Source organism: Rhinatrema bivittatum, chromosome 5 (assembly GCF_901001135.1).
Source record: "Rhinatrema bivittatum chromosome 5, aRhiBiv1.1, whole genome shotgun sequence".
Taxonomy (NCBI): Eukaryota; Metazoa; Chordata; class Amphibia; order Gymnophiona; family Rhinatrematidae; genus Rhinatrema; species Rhinatrema bivittatum.
The window spans coordinates 198,636,937-198,653,766 of NC_042619.1; the positions used below are offsets into that span (position 1 = coordinate 198,636,937).

Sequence of the window (16,830 nt, forward strand, 5' to 3'; positions counted from 1 at the left end):
CTACCACCTTTGATTTAGCAAAGACTTCGGTTAAGCGACTCTGACCGCTCTAAGCTGCACGCTTAGACGCCGCTCTACACTCCAAGGGCCTCGCTCCTTTAGAAGCTCAAGACACCCGCTCCTCGGGGGTCTCTCGCTTCCATCGCCCTTCGGGGCCTCTATTAACTGAGACAACCGCTCATCGGGGGTCTCTCTCTCTTATTCTTTTCAGGATCTCCGGACTATCAGGTACTCGCTCCTCAAGGGCCTACCAGTCTATGTATCCTGTACCACGGACCTTCGGTCCCACCATCTCACTACCAGGAAGACGCCTACACGCCTGTGAGTACCTCTACGATCCGGTGCTCCAACTCCACCCACTAGGCTCTGCGTTGCCCGCACTGCGGGTCCCCACCTCTTGAACATCTGGGTGAGATTCTACATCTAAGACTGAACGTATTGGCATCTCGCGGACCTCAGTGTCTTACCTTCCTGCTTCATACCATCTCTCTACAGCAGTACAATAAAGCCTTTCATTCATTCCGAGTCTGCTGTCTGAGTTTAGCCTATCACTGTGGCTCTCCACGGGGCCCCTCCCCGTGGGCGGAGTCATCTCCACAGCGACCAAGGGTCCACAATGCCACAAACACAACATGAATAAGAGATCAGATGCAACTTATCTGGTACAACATATTCCTGGATTCCAAAAGCCACAACTACCCCATCAGTCAGAGGTAGTTGAGTCCACACAGAAGAAGGCCAGAAGACTGCGCCCTCACTCTTCAACACCTCCTGGCAAAGACCAAAAATTCTTTGACGTTTTGGGTCGCAAAATGTTTCAGGGCTCTATGCTAGTGTCACGCATAGCTGCATACCAACTTTAAATGACACAGTATCAAAGGAATCTCTAGAAGCAGGCTCAGGGAATAGCCGACACTCTTCCCCATCAACAGCAAGATAGTCTCAACGCCATACTACAGCAAGGCCTTGAGGCTGGGAAGCATGAGGTTCATGCTGCTTACGACTCTTTTGAAACAGTTTCTCGCTTGTCGGCGACGGGCATCAGTGACAGGAGGTGGGCCTGGCTGAAAGCATCTGACTTGAGACCTGAAGTCCAAGACAAACTGGCTGATTTGCCATGAACCGGTGAAAATCTATACAAGACGCAGTGGCTCAACTAAAAGACCATAATGAGACCCTGCGGCAATTATCCACAGTTGCTACCGAGACCCCTTCCTCTGTAAGAAGATCCATGAGAAGGGACCCTGGAAAACCATTTTATCGCCCACGCAGATACTATCCATCTACATCTCACGTGAGGCCAACCAGGCCGTCTCAGAGAGCACATCCTCGACAGCCCAAGACATCCAGGCCTAGCCACCACCTCAGACAGGCCAAGCCTCTGGATTTTGAAACCTATCCAGAGAACAGCAGTCGCTCCACAAATCCAGATCCAGTTTTGCCAGTAGGAGGTTGAATTCACCACTTCATAACAAATTGGCTCAACATCACCACAGACCAATGGGTTCTATCCACCATAACCCAAGGATACCATCTAAATTCCTCGTGGTACCCCCGGATTCACCACCCAATCCACTATGGAGGCAAAAAGATCACACAACCCTTCTAGAGTCAGAACTGTCCACCCTTCTAAGCAACAGGGCTATGGAACCCGTTCCCTGGGCACAGCAAGGCAGAAGGTTCTAATCCCACTATTTTCTCATTCCAAGGAAATCAGGCGGCCTCCGCCCCATCTTAGACCTCCACAATCTCAACAAATTTCTACGAAAAGAAAAATTCAGGATGGTGTCCTTTGGCACCATGCTTCCCCTTCTGCAAAACGGAGATTGGCTGTGTTCTCTGGATCTTCAAGACGCTTACACTCACATTCCAATATTCCCACATCACCGCAAATAACTGCGTTTCCTAGTTGGACATCAACACTTTCAGTACCGGGTCCTGCCTTTCAGTCTTGCCTCGGCACCCCATATATTTACAAAGTGCCTAGAAGTCACTGCGGCCCATCTACACAAGAAAAGCATATACGTCTTTCCTTACCTGGACGACTGGCTCATCAAGCGTCAATCCAAGCAAGGAGCTCTTGACGCTCTCAAGCTCACTATCAGTCTGCTACACTCGTTGGGATTTCTCATCAACTACCAAAAATCCCACCTGACTCCTTCTCACCTCCTGACTTTCATCGGAGCAGATTTGGACACCACAGTGGCAAAGGCCTGCCTGCCCAACAGCCGCGCAGACTCACTTTCCAAGCTAGCTACGTCTCTGCGCACAAAACACTCAGTTTCAGCCCATCAATTCCTAATGTTACTGGGCCACATGGCTTCCACGGTCCACGTTACTCCTATGGCCCGATTGGCCATGAGAATAACTCAATGGACTTTGAAATCTCAGTGGATCCAAGCTACTCAACCTTTGTCAACCCAGATTCAAGTAAACCCACCAGTTACGATTATCGCTTCTCTGGTGGACAACAAAGCCAACTTGCTCACAGGTCTACCCTTCCAGCAACCAATTCCACAAGTGACGTTAACCACAAATGCATCCAACTTGGGTTGGGGAGCTCATGTGAACAACCTCCAAACTCAAGGTAGTTCATATTTTAGATCAGCTTCCTAGAGCTTCGAGCTATATGTTATGCTCTATATGTGTTCAAGGACTGCCTTTCACACAAGACTGTTCTCATACAAACAGACAACACAGTTGCAATGTGGTACTTGAACAAGCAGGGCGGCACAGGCTCTTATGTCCTCTGCCAAGAAGCCGTGCAGATCTGGGCCTGGGCCCTTGCACACTCCATGTATCTCCGGGCCACTTATCTGGTGTTACGTTCTGTGTATCTTTGAACTAATAGTGGGCCCTTGGGTCGAGGCGAGTGAAGACTCCGCCCACAGGGAGGAACCCTGTGGGCACTCACCACAACAGGCGAGGTATCAGCAGTGATAGACAACAGAGGAAACAACTTTATTATACAGCCAATGGCGATCCGAGGAGCGGATCAGTAGAGTCAGTCCAAGTGTATGACCTGCAAGCTATTCAGTCTGATAGTAATCCGCAATGCGGAGTAGTCCGGTGAATACATTTTCTAGGCGTAACTTATCAGCATTGTTTGTCCACCAGAGAAGCGATAATCGTAGCTGGTGGGTTTACTTGAATCTGGGTTTACAAAGGTTGAGCAACTCCGGTAGTGGTCCGCAGCGCGGGGTAGGCCAGAGGCAGGTGAAATAATACACAAGACAGGAGGGATCTGGTAGTGGCCCGCAAGCGGGGTAACCCAAGAATCTATGCCATGAAGGTAGAAGAGCAGGTTCTGTACTCACACCGATACTGTAGAAGTAGATGGAAGATCAGGCACCGAGGAGGCCCGGAACTGGTACAACAAGGGTTGTCCGAGAATGATGCAGGACTCACTGGTAACGAAGTGAGGCAGGTAGTAATTGCTCTCCGAGGAACGGATAGCCCTGAGTGCGGCAAGGCCCCCGAGGAGCGGGTACCTAGGTCACTCAGCGAGACGAAGTCCAGAATGGCGGAAATAGCAGGACAGGAATCCTTGCTAACTAGTATTGCAAGAAGTCAGCTGAGCTTAAGTATGGTAAGCAGATGACGTCATGCGGTGGGGACGCCCCTGAGGTTCCCGCCATGACACGTTTAAGAAGGGGGCAGGCGCGAGTGTGCCTTAGGTAACCCCGGATGTAAGATGGCTGCCGGGAGCGCCCACGCCGTCCCGGGCACACCATGAGGGTAGGCATGTGGAAGCTGAGGCCGCCATTCTCCCCAGACTTGGAGCTGTATAGAGAAAGGAGGTGAGCAGCATTGGTCGCAGCCGCCTGCGACCAGCGCAACATCTGGCAGGCATACAAACGTAGTAGCAGATTGCCTCAGCCGACAGTTCCATCCCCATGAGTGGTCTCTAGCTCCTGTGGTAACGACCAGAATCTTCCAACGCTGGGATCAACCAACAATAGACCTCTTTGCATCCAAACTGAATCACAAAGTGGACAGATTCTGCTCCCTGCATAGGCAACAAAACAAGTTAGCCATGGACGCCTTTGCTCGCCCCTGGAACACAGGCCTCCTATATGCGTATCCCCTGATATCGCTGATAGCCAAAATTCTCGTGAAGCTACAACAGGACAAAGGGTCAATGATACTCATAGCCCCGTACTGGCCTCGACAAGTGTGGTTTCCCATGCTTCTCAACCTCTCTATAAGAGAACCCATTCGCCTGGGCACAGCGCCCACTCTCATAACTCAGAACAGTTAGTGCAGTTAGTATAGCTGTGTTTAAAAAAGGATTGGATAAGTTCTTGGAGGAGAAGTCTATTACCTGCTATTAAGTTCACTTAGAGAATAGCCACTGCCATTAGCAATGGTAACATGGAATAGACTTAGTTTTTGGTTAATTGCCAGGTTCTTATGGCCTGGATTGGCCACTGTTGGAAACAGGATGCTGGGCTTGATGGACCCTTGGTCTGACCCAGTATGGCATTTTCTTATGTTCTTATGTTCTTAACCAAGGCATGTTACGCCATCCGAACCTTCAGACCCTATCCCTCACAGCCTGGATGTTGAAAGCTTGTTCCTGCAACTGCTCAACCTTTCAACTGATGTCTCTCACGTGCTTGTAGCTTCACGAAAGCCTTCCACACAAAAATCCTATTGTTCTAAGTGGAATAGATTTACCATATGGTGCACGCAAAAAGGTATCGACCCTTTTTCCTGCCCCACTCCATCTCTGTTAGACTATCTCTGGCACCTTTCAGAATCTGGTCTCGACTTCTTCGGTGAGGGTACACCTGAGAGCCATCTCAGCACACTACAAAGGAGTTGGGGATGCCCCGGTAACAGCGCAACCCCTTGTGAGTAGGTTTATGAGGGGCCTACTATAACTCAAGCCCCCTCTATGGCCACCAGTCACTCAATGGGACCCGAATGTAGTACTTACAAGGCTCATGCGCTCCCCGTTTGAGCCTTTGCACTCCTGCGATGTTAAATTTCTTACATGGAAAGTTCTTTTCCTAGTAGCCATTACATCTGCTCAAAGGGTTAGTGAGTTACAAGCCCTTGTCACATACTCACCCTATACAAGGTTCCTCCATGACAGAGTGGTCCTCCATACTCTAAATTTCTTCCCAAGGTAGTTACTGACTTCCACTTGAATCAGTCTATAGTCTTGCCCACATTTTTCCCAAGGCCCCACTCTCACCAGGACGAGAGTTTTACACACCTTGGATTGTAAATGTGCACTTTCATTTTACCTAGACCGCACTGCAGTCCATAGGAAATCCACCCAACTCTTTGTTTCTTTTGACAAAAACAGACTAGGAGTTGCAGTGGGCAAACAAACTCTCTCCAACTGGCTAGCATACTATCGAATTCTGCTATGAAAAAGCAGGCCTTCCTCTCCCGGGACGAGTGAAGGCGCACTCAGTAAGAGCCATGGCAACCTCAGTAGCACCTACCGTTCAGTACCTATTGCTGACATCTTGAAAGCTGCGACTTGGAGTTCTCTTCATACATTTGCAGCACATTACTGCCTAGACAAGGAAGGACGCCAAGACTCTGCCTTTGGCCAAGCTGTCTTGAAGAACTTATTTCCAGTATAATCCCAACTCCTTCCACATCCAATCTGCTGTGATTTTCAGGCTACCTCATTTTTTCCAACAGTACATCAGTTGTTGTGCCTGTTGCACAAGTTGTACGCTGTTGGTCCAAACAAATATGAGTCAGCCTGTAGCTTGCTAATCACCCACATGTGAGGACTACCATCTTGCTAGTCCTGAGAGAAAACAGAATTGCTTACCTGTAACAGGTGTTCTCCCGGGACAGCAGGATGTAGTCCTCACGAAACCCACCCTACACCCTGCGGAGTTGGATACGAAACGTTTTATTATTTTATTTTTTCGCTCGCACCTTTTGCTACAAACAAGACTGAAGGAAGACCCCTGTGGCTACAGGGATTATGGCAGGCTGGGCATGCTCAGTGTGCCAGTCAAAAGTTCTAGAAACTTTGACAGAAAGTTTTCCGTGATAGGGCTTCATCCAGTGACGTCACCCCACATGTGAGGACTACATTCTGCTGTCCTGGGAGAACACCTGTTACAGGTAAGCAATTCTGCTTTCTTAGCATATGTTAATGTAAATATAAGAAGGATTTATACTACAGTGCTTGTGTATTTATATAAATTCACCCATTTAACTGTATATGTGCCATTGCAGTGGATGATGTTGAGAAGATTGAAGAGGACAGTTCTACTGAAATAACCGTAGATGCAGATGCTAATTGTAATCCTTGCAAAATGGATGATAGTTGTCCTGAAGTTATCAAAGTCTACATCTTCAAAGCAGAACCAGGAGAAGATAATTTAGGTAAGACAGTATGCTCATTTGAGAGTGTTCTAACCAGAACTCTAAAATTTTGTTCATGAGTGTGAAAAATGTCCCAAACTTAATAGCTGGAGCTCTTTAATTTTTCTGCTTGAAAATAGATACCAGCTGTACGTTTCCACATCCATTTAGACAAATGTAGCTATCTCCTCATTCCCTTTTTTTAGATTTATAATGTAACTCTATTGACCAGATATCAAATTCCAGATAGTCAACTGTATTTCTACATTTACCAATAACTGTCCAAAATTTTACTGAAACTATGGTATTCCACATACTGTTAGGTGGTAGAACTAATAAACAATGGTTCTTTAAACCATGGGTGAGCAAACATGGGGGTGGGCCCCCCAGGGGGAGCTTGAACAGTCCTGAAGGGGGGCACACTGGATGCCCAATCAGGGAAGAAAAAGGGCTACATAGTCAAACCTTGGTGCCTTGGAAGCTCTGCAAACTCAGGAAGAAAGGAACCTACTTAGAATATGGTGACAATACTGTAAGCATGCCATGGCTTAGCCATGCATCTTTTGATGGGATGGGGAAAGAAGCTCCTTCTGCTGTGGCAGGTCCAAGTTGGAAGCTGCTTACTCTGCAGCAGAACTGGACATGGGAGCAGCTCACTGCCATGATCCACAACCCAGGAAAAGCTGCTATCCTGGCCCTCAGCCCAGAAGGAGTTCCTGTTCCTGCCATGTCTTTACCTAGGTAGAGAGATCACAGCTGTTGCCCTCTGGGGGAAAAAAAGTGGGGAGGTTGGGGAGGGGCATGGCAAAAGGAGCGGAGAATAAGGAAGTGGAAGGGAAAGAGGGAGGAGGTGGGGAAGAGAGAATAAAAGAAAAAGTGTAAAAAAAAAAGTTAATAAAATCAAAACATGAGAAAATAAAGATGCGTAAACTAAGAAAAATATAAAAATATAAAGAAAATTAGGAAATATTTGTGAAATAAAAAAAAACCCAAAACACAGGTGGGCAGGGTAAAATGGAGTTTTTCTCAACTCCTAAAACATTTTGACTGGCATCTGTTTTTTGAAAAATGTTCTAGCCGTTTCCATTGTGGTGTTTTGCCTGGGTATCTGGCTATAGTGTGGTGTGTCTCTGTCTAGTATGCTTTGGTCTATGTGTGCAGTCCATGCCTCTGTGTGAGATGTAGTATCTCTGGATGTCTGTGGTGTGTCTGTCTTCTGTCTAGGTGTGGTATGTCTGTGTCTGTGCCTGTCTGGAGGTTGAGTTTCTGTTTCTATGTGGGGTGTCTTTGTCTCTCTGTGCCTGTCTGAATTTTATTTATTTATTATTTTTATATACCGACATTCGATCTGAGATATCACATCGGTTTACATTCAGGTACTGTAGGTATTTCTCTATCCCCAGAGGGCTTACAATCTAAGTTTTGTACCTGAGGCAATGAAGGGTAAAGTGACTTGCCCAAGGTCACAAGGAGCGACAGCTTTGTGTATGGGTTATTTGTGTCTATGGGTGTCTGTTTTGCTGTCATTCTGGGTGTGGGGAGTCTGGGAATGAGTATCTGTCTGGGTATGTGCTGTCTGCCTCTCTGTTCCTGTGTGTGTGTGCTTGTGTGAGCTTACTCCTTACAAGAATTTGAAGAGAAACCAAATGGGGCTTTGAGTTACTGGTTGGCAGTGTGGCTGCCTGGTGAATACCCTTCACATATGTCTGTTTGTGTGTACATATAACCCATCTTGTATGTATGTGTGTATATAGTAACCCATCTTGGGGGGGCCCCAACCAATAGCATGAATGGAAAAGGGGCTGCAACTCAAAAAGTTTGCTCACCCCTGCTTTAAACTACTACTATTTAATACTGATTTTTAACACTTTTAGATGATAACTTTGATACTGGCACTCGGGCACACATATTTGCGCATATGCCAGCTCATGTCAAAGGACGTGGCCAATTTACAATATACACGCATATATGTGCAAACAGTTTTATATGGATGCGCACCTGTGTGAAAATGCTGCCTGTACTGCACAAGTGGGGGGATTGTAGTAGACATGCACGCTGACACAATTACCAGTTTCCTTAGTTTGTTCCCAGTTCGTCCAGGTAAAGGATAAGACTTCCTAAGCCCCCCAGTTAATTTGCCTCCCTTTTACCCTGTTATCTCCTACCATTAAAACCCCGCTGACTAGCCTAGTTTTTTGGGGGTTTTTTTGTTTTAGGACTTACACGCCATCCATAGCAGAAGTAAAGTTACGCAGTAGGGGACCCTGGCATGTGCTTGTGAGCAAAAATATTTACGCACTGGTTTCATTCATAAATCCTGGAACACCCATGCTCCACCCATGCCCCGCCCACACCTTGCCCCTTTTCTGTAAAAAAAAATGTTGTGCGCGTACCAGGAGATATGCACATGCGCAGGTGCCTTTTAAAATCTGTATGGTGCACTGGCTTGACCTTTGCACATATCTCCTGGCTTTAGTGCACGCTGTGCTTTTAAAATTCACCCCTTATAGCGCTGTACAAAAAAATATACCAGCTCAGTAGAGCTTTCAATCTAATAAATACAAACATATTGGGCAAAAGAGACTTGGGGAATTTCATTAATTAAGACAATAGTTAAAAATTAATGTGGCTCTAAGTGGGACAATAAGGGGTTAAGAATGAAAAGCAGCCCCCAAAGGTGAATTTGTAGAAGGGATATAAATAATGGAAGAGAGGGGAACATGATATATCAGCTGAGGAAGTCTATTCCAAGCATATGGTGCAGCCAGGTGGAAAATACCGAGTCTGAAATTGGCAGTAGAGGAGAAGGGAATAGGAGTGACTTAACTGATGAGCAGAGTGCACAATGAGAGGAATAGCAAGAGATAAGACAGGAGAGATAGTGAGGAGCTGAAGAGTAAAGGCTCTTGTAGGTAAGTAAGAGGAGCTTGAAATGTACTTGAGAATGGATAGGGAGACCTGTGAGGAGCAGGTTGCAATAGTCTTAAGTGGGAGGTGATGATAGAGTAAGTAAGGGTTCTAGTAGTCTGTATAGAAAAAGAAAGGACAGATTTTGGTGATTTTACAGGGAAAGAAACAGCACATTTTAGCAGTGTTTTGGATATAGTGTATGTAGAGAAGGAAAGAGTGGAGTTAAAGATGATTCCAAGTTTATAGGCTGAGAGGTTCTTGAAAAATTAAGTGTTATCCATAGAAATAGAGAGGAGGAAAAAGGGGAACTGGATTTGGGGGAGCTCTGTCTTTGCCATATTGAGTTTAAGGTGGCAATGGGACATCCAAGCAGCAATGTCAGAGAAAAGGCTGAGATCTGGGACTTCAAAATTGTAGTTTAGTGTGAGTGTAGATGTAATGTATTTGGATTTTCAGAAGGTGTTTGCCAAAGTCTCTCATAAGAGGCTTCTAAGAAAACTAAAAAGTCATGGGATAGGAGGTGATGTCCTTTCGTGGATTACAAACTGGTTAAAAGACAGAAAACAGAGAGCAGGATTAAATGGTCAGTTTTCTCAGTGAAAAAGGGTAAACAGTGGAGTGCCTCAGGGATCTGTACTTGGACCAGTGCTTTTCAATATATATATAAATAATCTGGAAAGGAATCCGACAAATGAGGTTATCAAATTTGCGGACGATACAAAATTATTCAGAGTAGTTAAATCACAAATGGATTGTGATACATTAGAGGAGAACCTTGCAAGACTGGAAGATTGGGCATCCAAATGGCAGATGAAATTTAATGTGGACAAGTGCAAGGTGTTGCATATAGGGAAAAATAACCCTTGCTGTAGTTACACGATATTAAGTTCCATATTAAGAGCTGCCACCCAGGAAAAAGATCTAGGCATCATAGTGGATAATACTTTAAAATTGTTGGCTCAGTGTGCTAAAGCAGTCAAAAAAGCAAACAATGTTAGGAATTATTAGGAAGGGAATGGTTAATAAAACAGAAAACATCATAATGCCTCTGTATCGCTGCATGGTGAGACCGCACTTTGAATACTGTGTACAATTCTGGTTGCCGCATCTCAAAAAAGATATAGTTGCGATGAGGAAGGTACAGAGTAGGGCAACCAAAATGATAAAGGGGATGGAACAGCAACCCTATGAGGAAAGGCTGAAGAGGTTAGGGCTGTTCAGCTTGGAGAAGAGATGGCTGAGGGGGGATATGATAGAGGACTTTAAGATCATGAGAGGTCTTGAGCAAGTAGATGTGAATCGGTTATTTACACTTTCAGATAATAGAAGGACTAGGGGGCATTCCATAAAGTTAGAAAGTAGCACATTTAAGACTAATCGGAGAAAATTCTTTTTCACCTAACGCACAATTAAGCTCTGGAATTTGTTGCCAGAGGATGTGGTTAGTGCAGTTAGTGTAGCTGGGTTTAAAAAAGGTTTGGATAAATTTTTGGAGAAGTCCATTAACTGCTATTAATCAAGTTTACTTAGGGGATAGCACTGCTATTAATTGCATCAGTAGCATGGGATCTTCTTGGTGTTTAGGTAATTTGCCAGGTTCTTGTGGCCTGGTTTGGCCTCTGTTGGAAACAGGATGCTGGGCTTGATGGACCCTTGGTCTGACCCAGCATAGCAATTTCTTATGTTCTCTTTCATGTGACTCTTCTTAAACAGGATATACTCTTCACACCACTGTGTATGAGTAACTGAGTTCTATCAGTAAGTCTGTAGATGCTTGGGATAGGGGCCACAAGTAGAATTGATGTACAGAAACATGGGCAGAAAAAGACCATATGGCCTATCTAGTCTGCTTCTCTGCCCAACTAATTTAACTTTACAATTCCCATCACTCCTTAAGAGATCCCCTGTGTTTATCCCATGCTTTCTTGAATTCAGATACTGGTTTTCTACCACCTCCACTGGCAGGCTGTTCCATGCATCCATTACCCTCTGTAAAGAAATATTTCCTAAGATTATTCCTGAGTCTACTTCCTTTCGTCTGAAACCCATGACCCTCATTCTAGAGCCTCCTTTCCTTTGAAAGAAGCCTGCTTCTGTATGAATATCAGGTGTGAATATCTATAATTGATTAAAATAATTTAATCTGATAACCTTATAATATGAGTTCAGAACAGTTGCTTATACTTTTGTGAGGTAATCAGTTTTATTGTAGCAGCATAATTATACAAGATTTAATATGGTACAGCTATATTTCTTTTCTTTGTTTTGGTTTTAGTTGGTTACAGTTTCATTACAGTGCTTTACACTGTGAAAGATAAACAGAACTATGTGTTATTTCCAAGCCCAATTTTGCACTTGTTAACTACCCAATTGCCAAACTAATTAACCCAGTTGAAAAATAATTAAGCCAATTTTATCCTACCCTTAACTGATCCGGTTCACACTCCTGCAGAATTCAGGATCTGTCTGAACACCATGAATAAATCCAGCAAAGCCCCTGTATAGGCAGATAATAGAACCCAAAGGTCTCACATACGGAGATACGACAGCAGAAACAGGGTAAAGAGTTCTAAGCATGCCAAAATCTTTCAAGGGATACTTGTCAAGACTCCTGCTTTATGGTTATGGAGCAGATAGATTTGAGGACAGGACTCGATCTTATTGGCAGGTTTACGGGTGTAGTGAACTGCCGTCAAAGTTCTCTAAGCAAAGGTTTGGACGCAAAGCTTTTGGGTAATCCGTGGGGAAAAACCGCAGTCTGCATAATTCATAAGCCTTTTCTCTGTTTGGAACCTTATTGCATATTCAGTTCTATAAAATCCAGCATTGATCTTGAATGAATGTTACCACCTTCTATAGACACGGGATTGGTGGAATGCAAATGATGTCATCTGAGTCCAGATGCATATGAATATTCCCATTGCGTATTAATGAAGTTCATAAATTCATCAGCAGATGTGCGAAACGATACCCATTTCATACTTGGTCTCATAGCTGGATACAAAGTTTTCACCATGTGCACAGTTCTTTTCCAAGATTTTCTTTTCATGATGAGGTACTTACAAAATGTCTGACATGGAAGAACAATCACAACTTCTCTTCTGTGGGAATCAGTCTTATATGAAATTGCCAAGATCATTTCGTGTCTGCAGACTCTATATTCGTGTTGCTTAGACATGTACTTTTGTGCAGTCTGTGTGCATAGCTGCAGGCCTTAGGTTCAATGATGCACATTCTTGTTTAGGGTCACCAGCATTTATCCTACACTTTCTTTCCATGGAAACCTTGGAGGTCTTTAAGTCTGTCTCCATATGCTTTAGAACAAAGACCACCAACTTCAGCTGATTGTCAATAAGGCTGCTCACCCTGTAAAAATATTGTTAGCAGTAATTTTGTTATGGGTTTAACAGTTGCTTGGTTTTGATTGTAAATGGGGGTAACCTGCGCAGAGCGGCAGTTACTAACATAAGAAACTTGCTGGGCAGACTGGATGGACCATTTGGTCTTTTTCTGCCATCGTTATTATGTTATATTACTATGAATTATATCTTTTTGAAGGTACAGTCTCCAGAATTGTACAAAGTATTCCAAAAGAGGTCTTACCAGGGACATATATAGGGGCAATATCAATGCCTTGATTCTGCTGACCATTCCTCTCCCTGTGCAACCAAGCATCTTTCTGGCACACTTGGTAATATCATAAATCCAGGATAGCATTTCACTCTGATTGGCAGGTCTACAGATGTGGAAGAAGTATTATCATGCCTACATCTATACTAGTAATTGCCCAAGGGCTCAGGTTTCACTTTATGTAGTCTATCTGGTGTCAGGTACCACCTATAAAGAATTTTATAGCCTGACTCTTGTACTCTAGCACTTAGAATTCTCCTTCATAGTTCTAACCCATATGTTTCTACTTGTTTTATTTGGGATATCTTGGGCTAGGTCTTCCTCCCATGTGTCTACCATTTATGTTCTCAATCTCTTGAAGCAGTAAGTCATTTATTCTGAATAGTCTTCTCCCAACAAATCAAGATTAGTCCTGGGGATCACATTCACCCACTGCAGCCTTTGTTTACATTATCATCCAGCAACTTGACTTTATTGGGTACAAACAGAATGTACTGGATGCCAATGGAGCCACAAGGATATTTATTTATTTATTTATTTATTTATTTATTTATTTAACGCTTTTTATATACCGGCATTCGTGGGCCACATCATGTCGGTTCACAAGTAACTGAGAAAGGAAATTACAATGAACGAGGATGGAGGGCTAACTGGGAAATAATTGGATAATATACAAACTGGATAACATATAAAGTACAGGAGAGAGAGTCAACGAGCAGGGATACAACATTGTTGAACGACATGGAAGTTACTTATCCATGTTGAAAATAAATGTGCATAAGCAAAGATTAAATATGCATAAGCAATGTTACGGAGGCGTATGTGTGCACTTATAAACTTAGTATATGAACTTATTTACAGTGTAAAGGAGGCATGTGCACTTATGTACAATTATATGCAGGGTGAAAAGGGAGGGAGAGAGGGGGGGAAAGGAGGAGGGGGAGGAGGGAACAAGGAAACAAGATGGCAAGGTACTTTCAAGCAAAGGTTGGTGGTGGAATGAAGGGCGGCCCAAGATGAAATTCCTTAGTGTAGGTGCTTTGTAAACCCTGATAGGATCGACAAGTTAGAAGGTTAATTCTTTCTCCCACTAAGGTATATTGAATGCTGGAGAAGTGTCAAAGGAGCATGAGGATAACCTACCAGAACAAGCTGTAGGTGTACCTGACATGGGGAAACTAAGCTAATGTTTGCTTTCCACCCAATGATATGAGGCTGCCAGTTTGATTAAGCTGGAAAACACATGGAAGACCATTGTGTACCAAACTACTCATGTTACTATTTTAATCCCCCAACTTACAGATTCATCTCAAAAATATCAATGCTTTGGGTCATAAAATTCAATCTCATAACTCCTATTTAGAAGCTTTAGAAGGACGAATAACCCAGGTTCAGAAAGATGATCAGTTAGCGAAAGGCAGCCATGTAACTTAAAGCAAATTAAAGACTCTGGAATATGCTCTCTGGATGAACAATTTTTAAATTTTCCTAGAGTTCCGATGATACTTGTGGTTGACATGTTCAAACACTACCTTGTTGAGGTGCTGAAAGAACCTACTGATGCTTTTCCTCCTATATATGAGGTGCATTACCTGGTGATCTCTCAGAAGAGGGACAGACAGAAAGGGGAAACCAGACCAGTGAGCCTAATATCAGTGCTGGGCAAAATGGTAAAACCCAATCTTAAATAAAAATCACTGGCAATATAGATAGACATGGCTTAATGGGGAAGCGTCAACATGGTTTTAGCAAGAGGAAGTCTTGTCTTACAAATCTTTTAGAATTTTTTGAAGGTGTAAATAAACTTATAGATAAAGTTGAGCTGGTTGATGTGCATTTGGACATTCAGAAGGAAATTCACAAAGAATGTAGATTGGTAACTGGTTAAAAGGCTGGAAACAGAGTGTAAGAATTAATGGCCAGTTTTCCAAATGGAGAAAAGTCATTAGTGGAATTCCAGAGGGATCAGTACTGGGACCTGTGCTGTTTAACATATTCATAAATGATCTGGAAATGGAATGACGTGAAGTGATCAAATTTGCAGATGACACAAAATTATTCAAATTTGTTAAAACAGCAGTGAATTAGAAGAAACTACAGAAGGACCTTGTGAGACTAGGAGACTGGGGAACTGAATGGCAAATGAAATTTTATGTAGAAAAGTGCAAAGTGATGCACGCAGGGAAAAAATAATCCCAACTACAGGTACACATTGCTGAGTTCTGTATTAGGAGTTGCTACCCAGGAAAAGGAACAAGTTCAGATAACTTTAGACCTGCTCTGAGGCAGGTCAAGAAATCAAACCCCCCCCCCCCCCCCCCCCCACTAAAGTAAGTCCATCAAGCATTAAAACCATATATATCTTAAAACAAAAAAGTACAAATAAAATAATAGGTAATACAAAATCTCAAGTAAATGTAACAAAGATTATAAGGTAAGAATATATCCCCATTACAATTCCAGCTCTTAATCATCAGCTGACTCCAAAAATGGCTTAAAAATTAATGAAACATCAGGATAGGAATCTTTAATCTGATAAATTGACTGTTCCATAGCATAAACATTCCACAAGCTTTGAAGCCATAGTGATAAAGGTTTGGATTGCGAGTTCCAATGCAAAAGCAATCAGTCACTTAGCCCCACAAACATATGGACAGCCAATGTAGGGTGACTTGTGACTTCAAAACAATAAGCTGATAACGTATAAAGGAAAATGGGTTTATACCTGCTAATTTTGGTTCCTGTAGTACCACAGAGCAGTCTAGACTCCTGGGTTTTGCATCCCTGCCAGCAGATGGAGACATATAAAGTTTTACTGACACTGTTACATAATCACTGTGCCACTTGCAGTTCCACAGTATTGACCTGTACCCAAGCATAAAAACCGTAAAACAAACACCAACAAATTCAATAAATTTAGAAAAAACTTTTATAATAAGTCTGTATTCCATACCAATAAAATCAGATGAGCGGACGACTCTCCACCTCCATGGATCGGGCAAGTTCTGGACTGATTTGTGGTACTACAGGAACGAAAATTAGACTCCTGGGATGTATCAAAGCTTCCTATTTAGGGTAGGACCTGGAGAGGCCCGCTCACATAACACTCTCGCCAAAAGACTGGGACTCCGGATCCCTCACATCCAAGCAATAGTACCTTGTAAAAGTATGCAGTGATTTCCAAGTCGCTGATCTGCAAATTTCCTGTGGTGAAACCATCTAAGCCTCTGCCCACAAGGCCGCTTGAGAGCACATAAAGTGGGCTCTCAAACCTTCAGGAACCGGGTGCCCCTCAGTTATGTAAGTCGATGCAATGGCTTCCTCGAGCCACTGCACAATAGTAGTTGTGGAAGCCTGAGAACCTGTCTTCGAACCGCTCCACAAAACAGAGATGATCTGACCTCCTGAAATCATTTGTTACCTTGAGATACCTCAAAAAAGCTCTGCGTACATTCAAAAGCTTAAGCTCCCTCGCATGAGGTGTGGAAGAGTCTATCTCAGGAAAAGCTGGAAGCTCCAATCTCTGAGTCACAATAAACGCCAATACCACCTTTGGTAAAAATGAGAGTACTGCCCACAAGGACACCCCTGAGTCCAAAATCTGCAGGAACGGATCATGGCAAGACAAAGCCTGTAACTCAGATTCTCCTAGCTAAACAAATGACCACTAGAAAAATAACCTTAAGGGTCAATTTTTTAAGCTTCGCTCTCCGAAGAGGTTCAAAAAATGCCTCACTCAAACCTCTGGGGACAAGATTAAGATTCCAGGATGGGCAAAGTCTCCTAACTGGCGGGAACAAATTCTTAGCCCCCCAAAGAAACCGAACCACATCAGGATGAGAAGACAGAGAGCTACTCTCTACTTTACCTCGTAGGCAAAGAAGAGCAGCCACCTAGACCCTAAGAGAGTTGAAAGCCAAATCCTTGACCAAACCCTCCTGAAGA

At 43.6% G+C, this 16,830-nt stretch overlaps 1 protein-coding gene across 1 annotated transcript in view; it reads left to right on the plus strand.

Moving 5' to 3' along the window:
- LOC115092410 (zinc finger X-chromosomal protein-like) overlaps window positions 1-16,830 on the plus strand; it is a gene marked incomplete at its 5' end in the record, with an annotated part of 147,569 nt that overhangs the window by 37,138 nt on the left and 93,601 nt on the right. Inside the window, one exon of the mRNA XM_029603243.1 lies at window positions 6,217-6,366. Within this exon, the coding sequence (XP_029459103.1) occupies window positions 6,217-6,366 (150 nt within the window). The remainder of the gene's footprint in view (window positions 1-6,216; window positions 6,367-16,830) is intronic.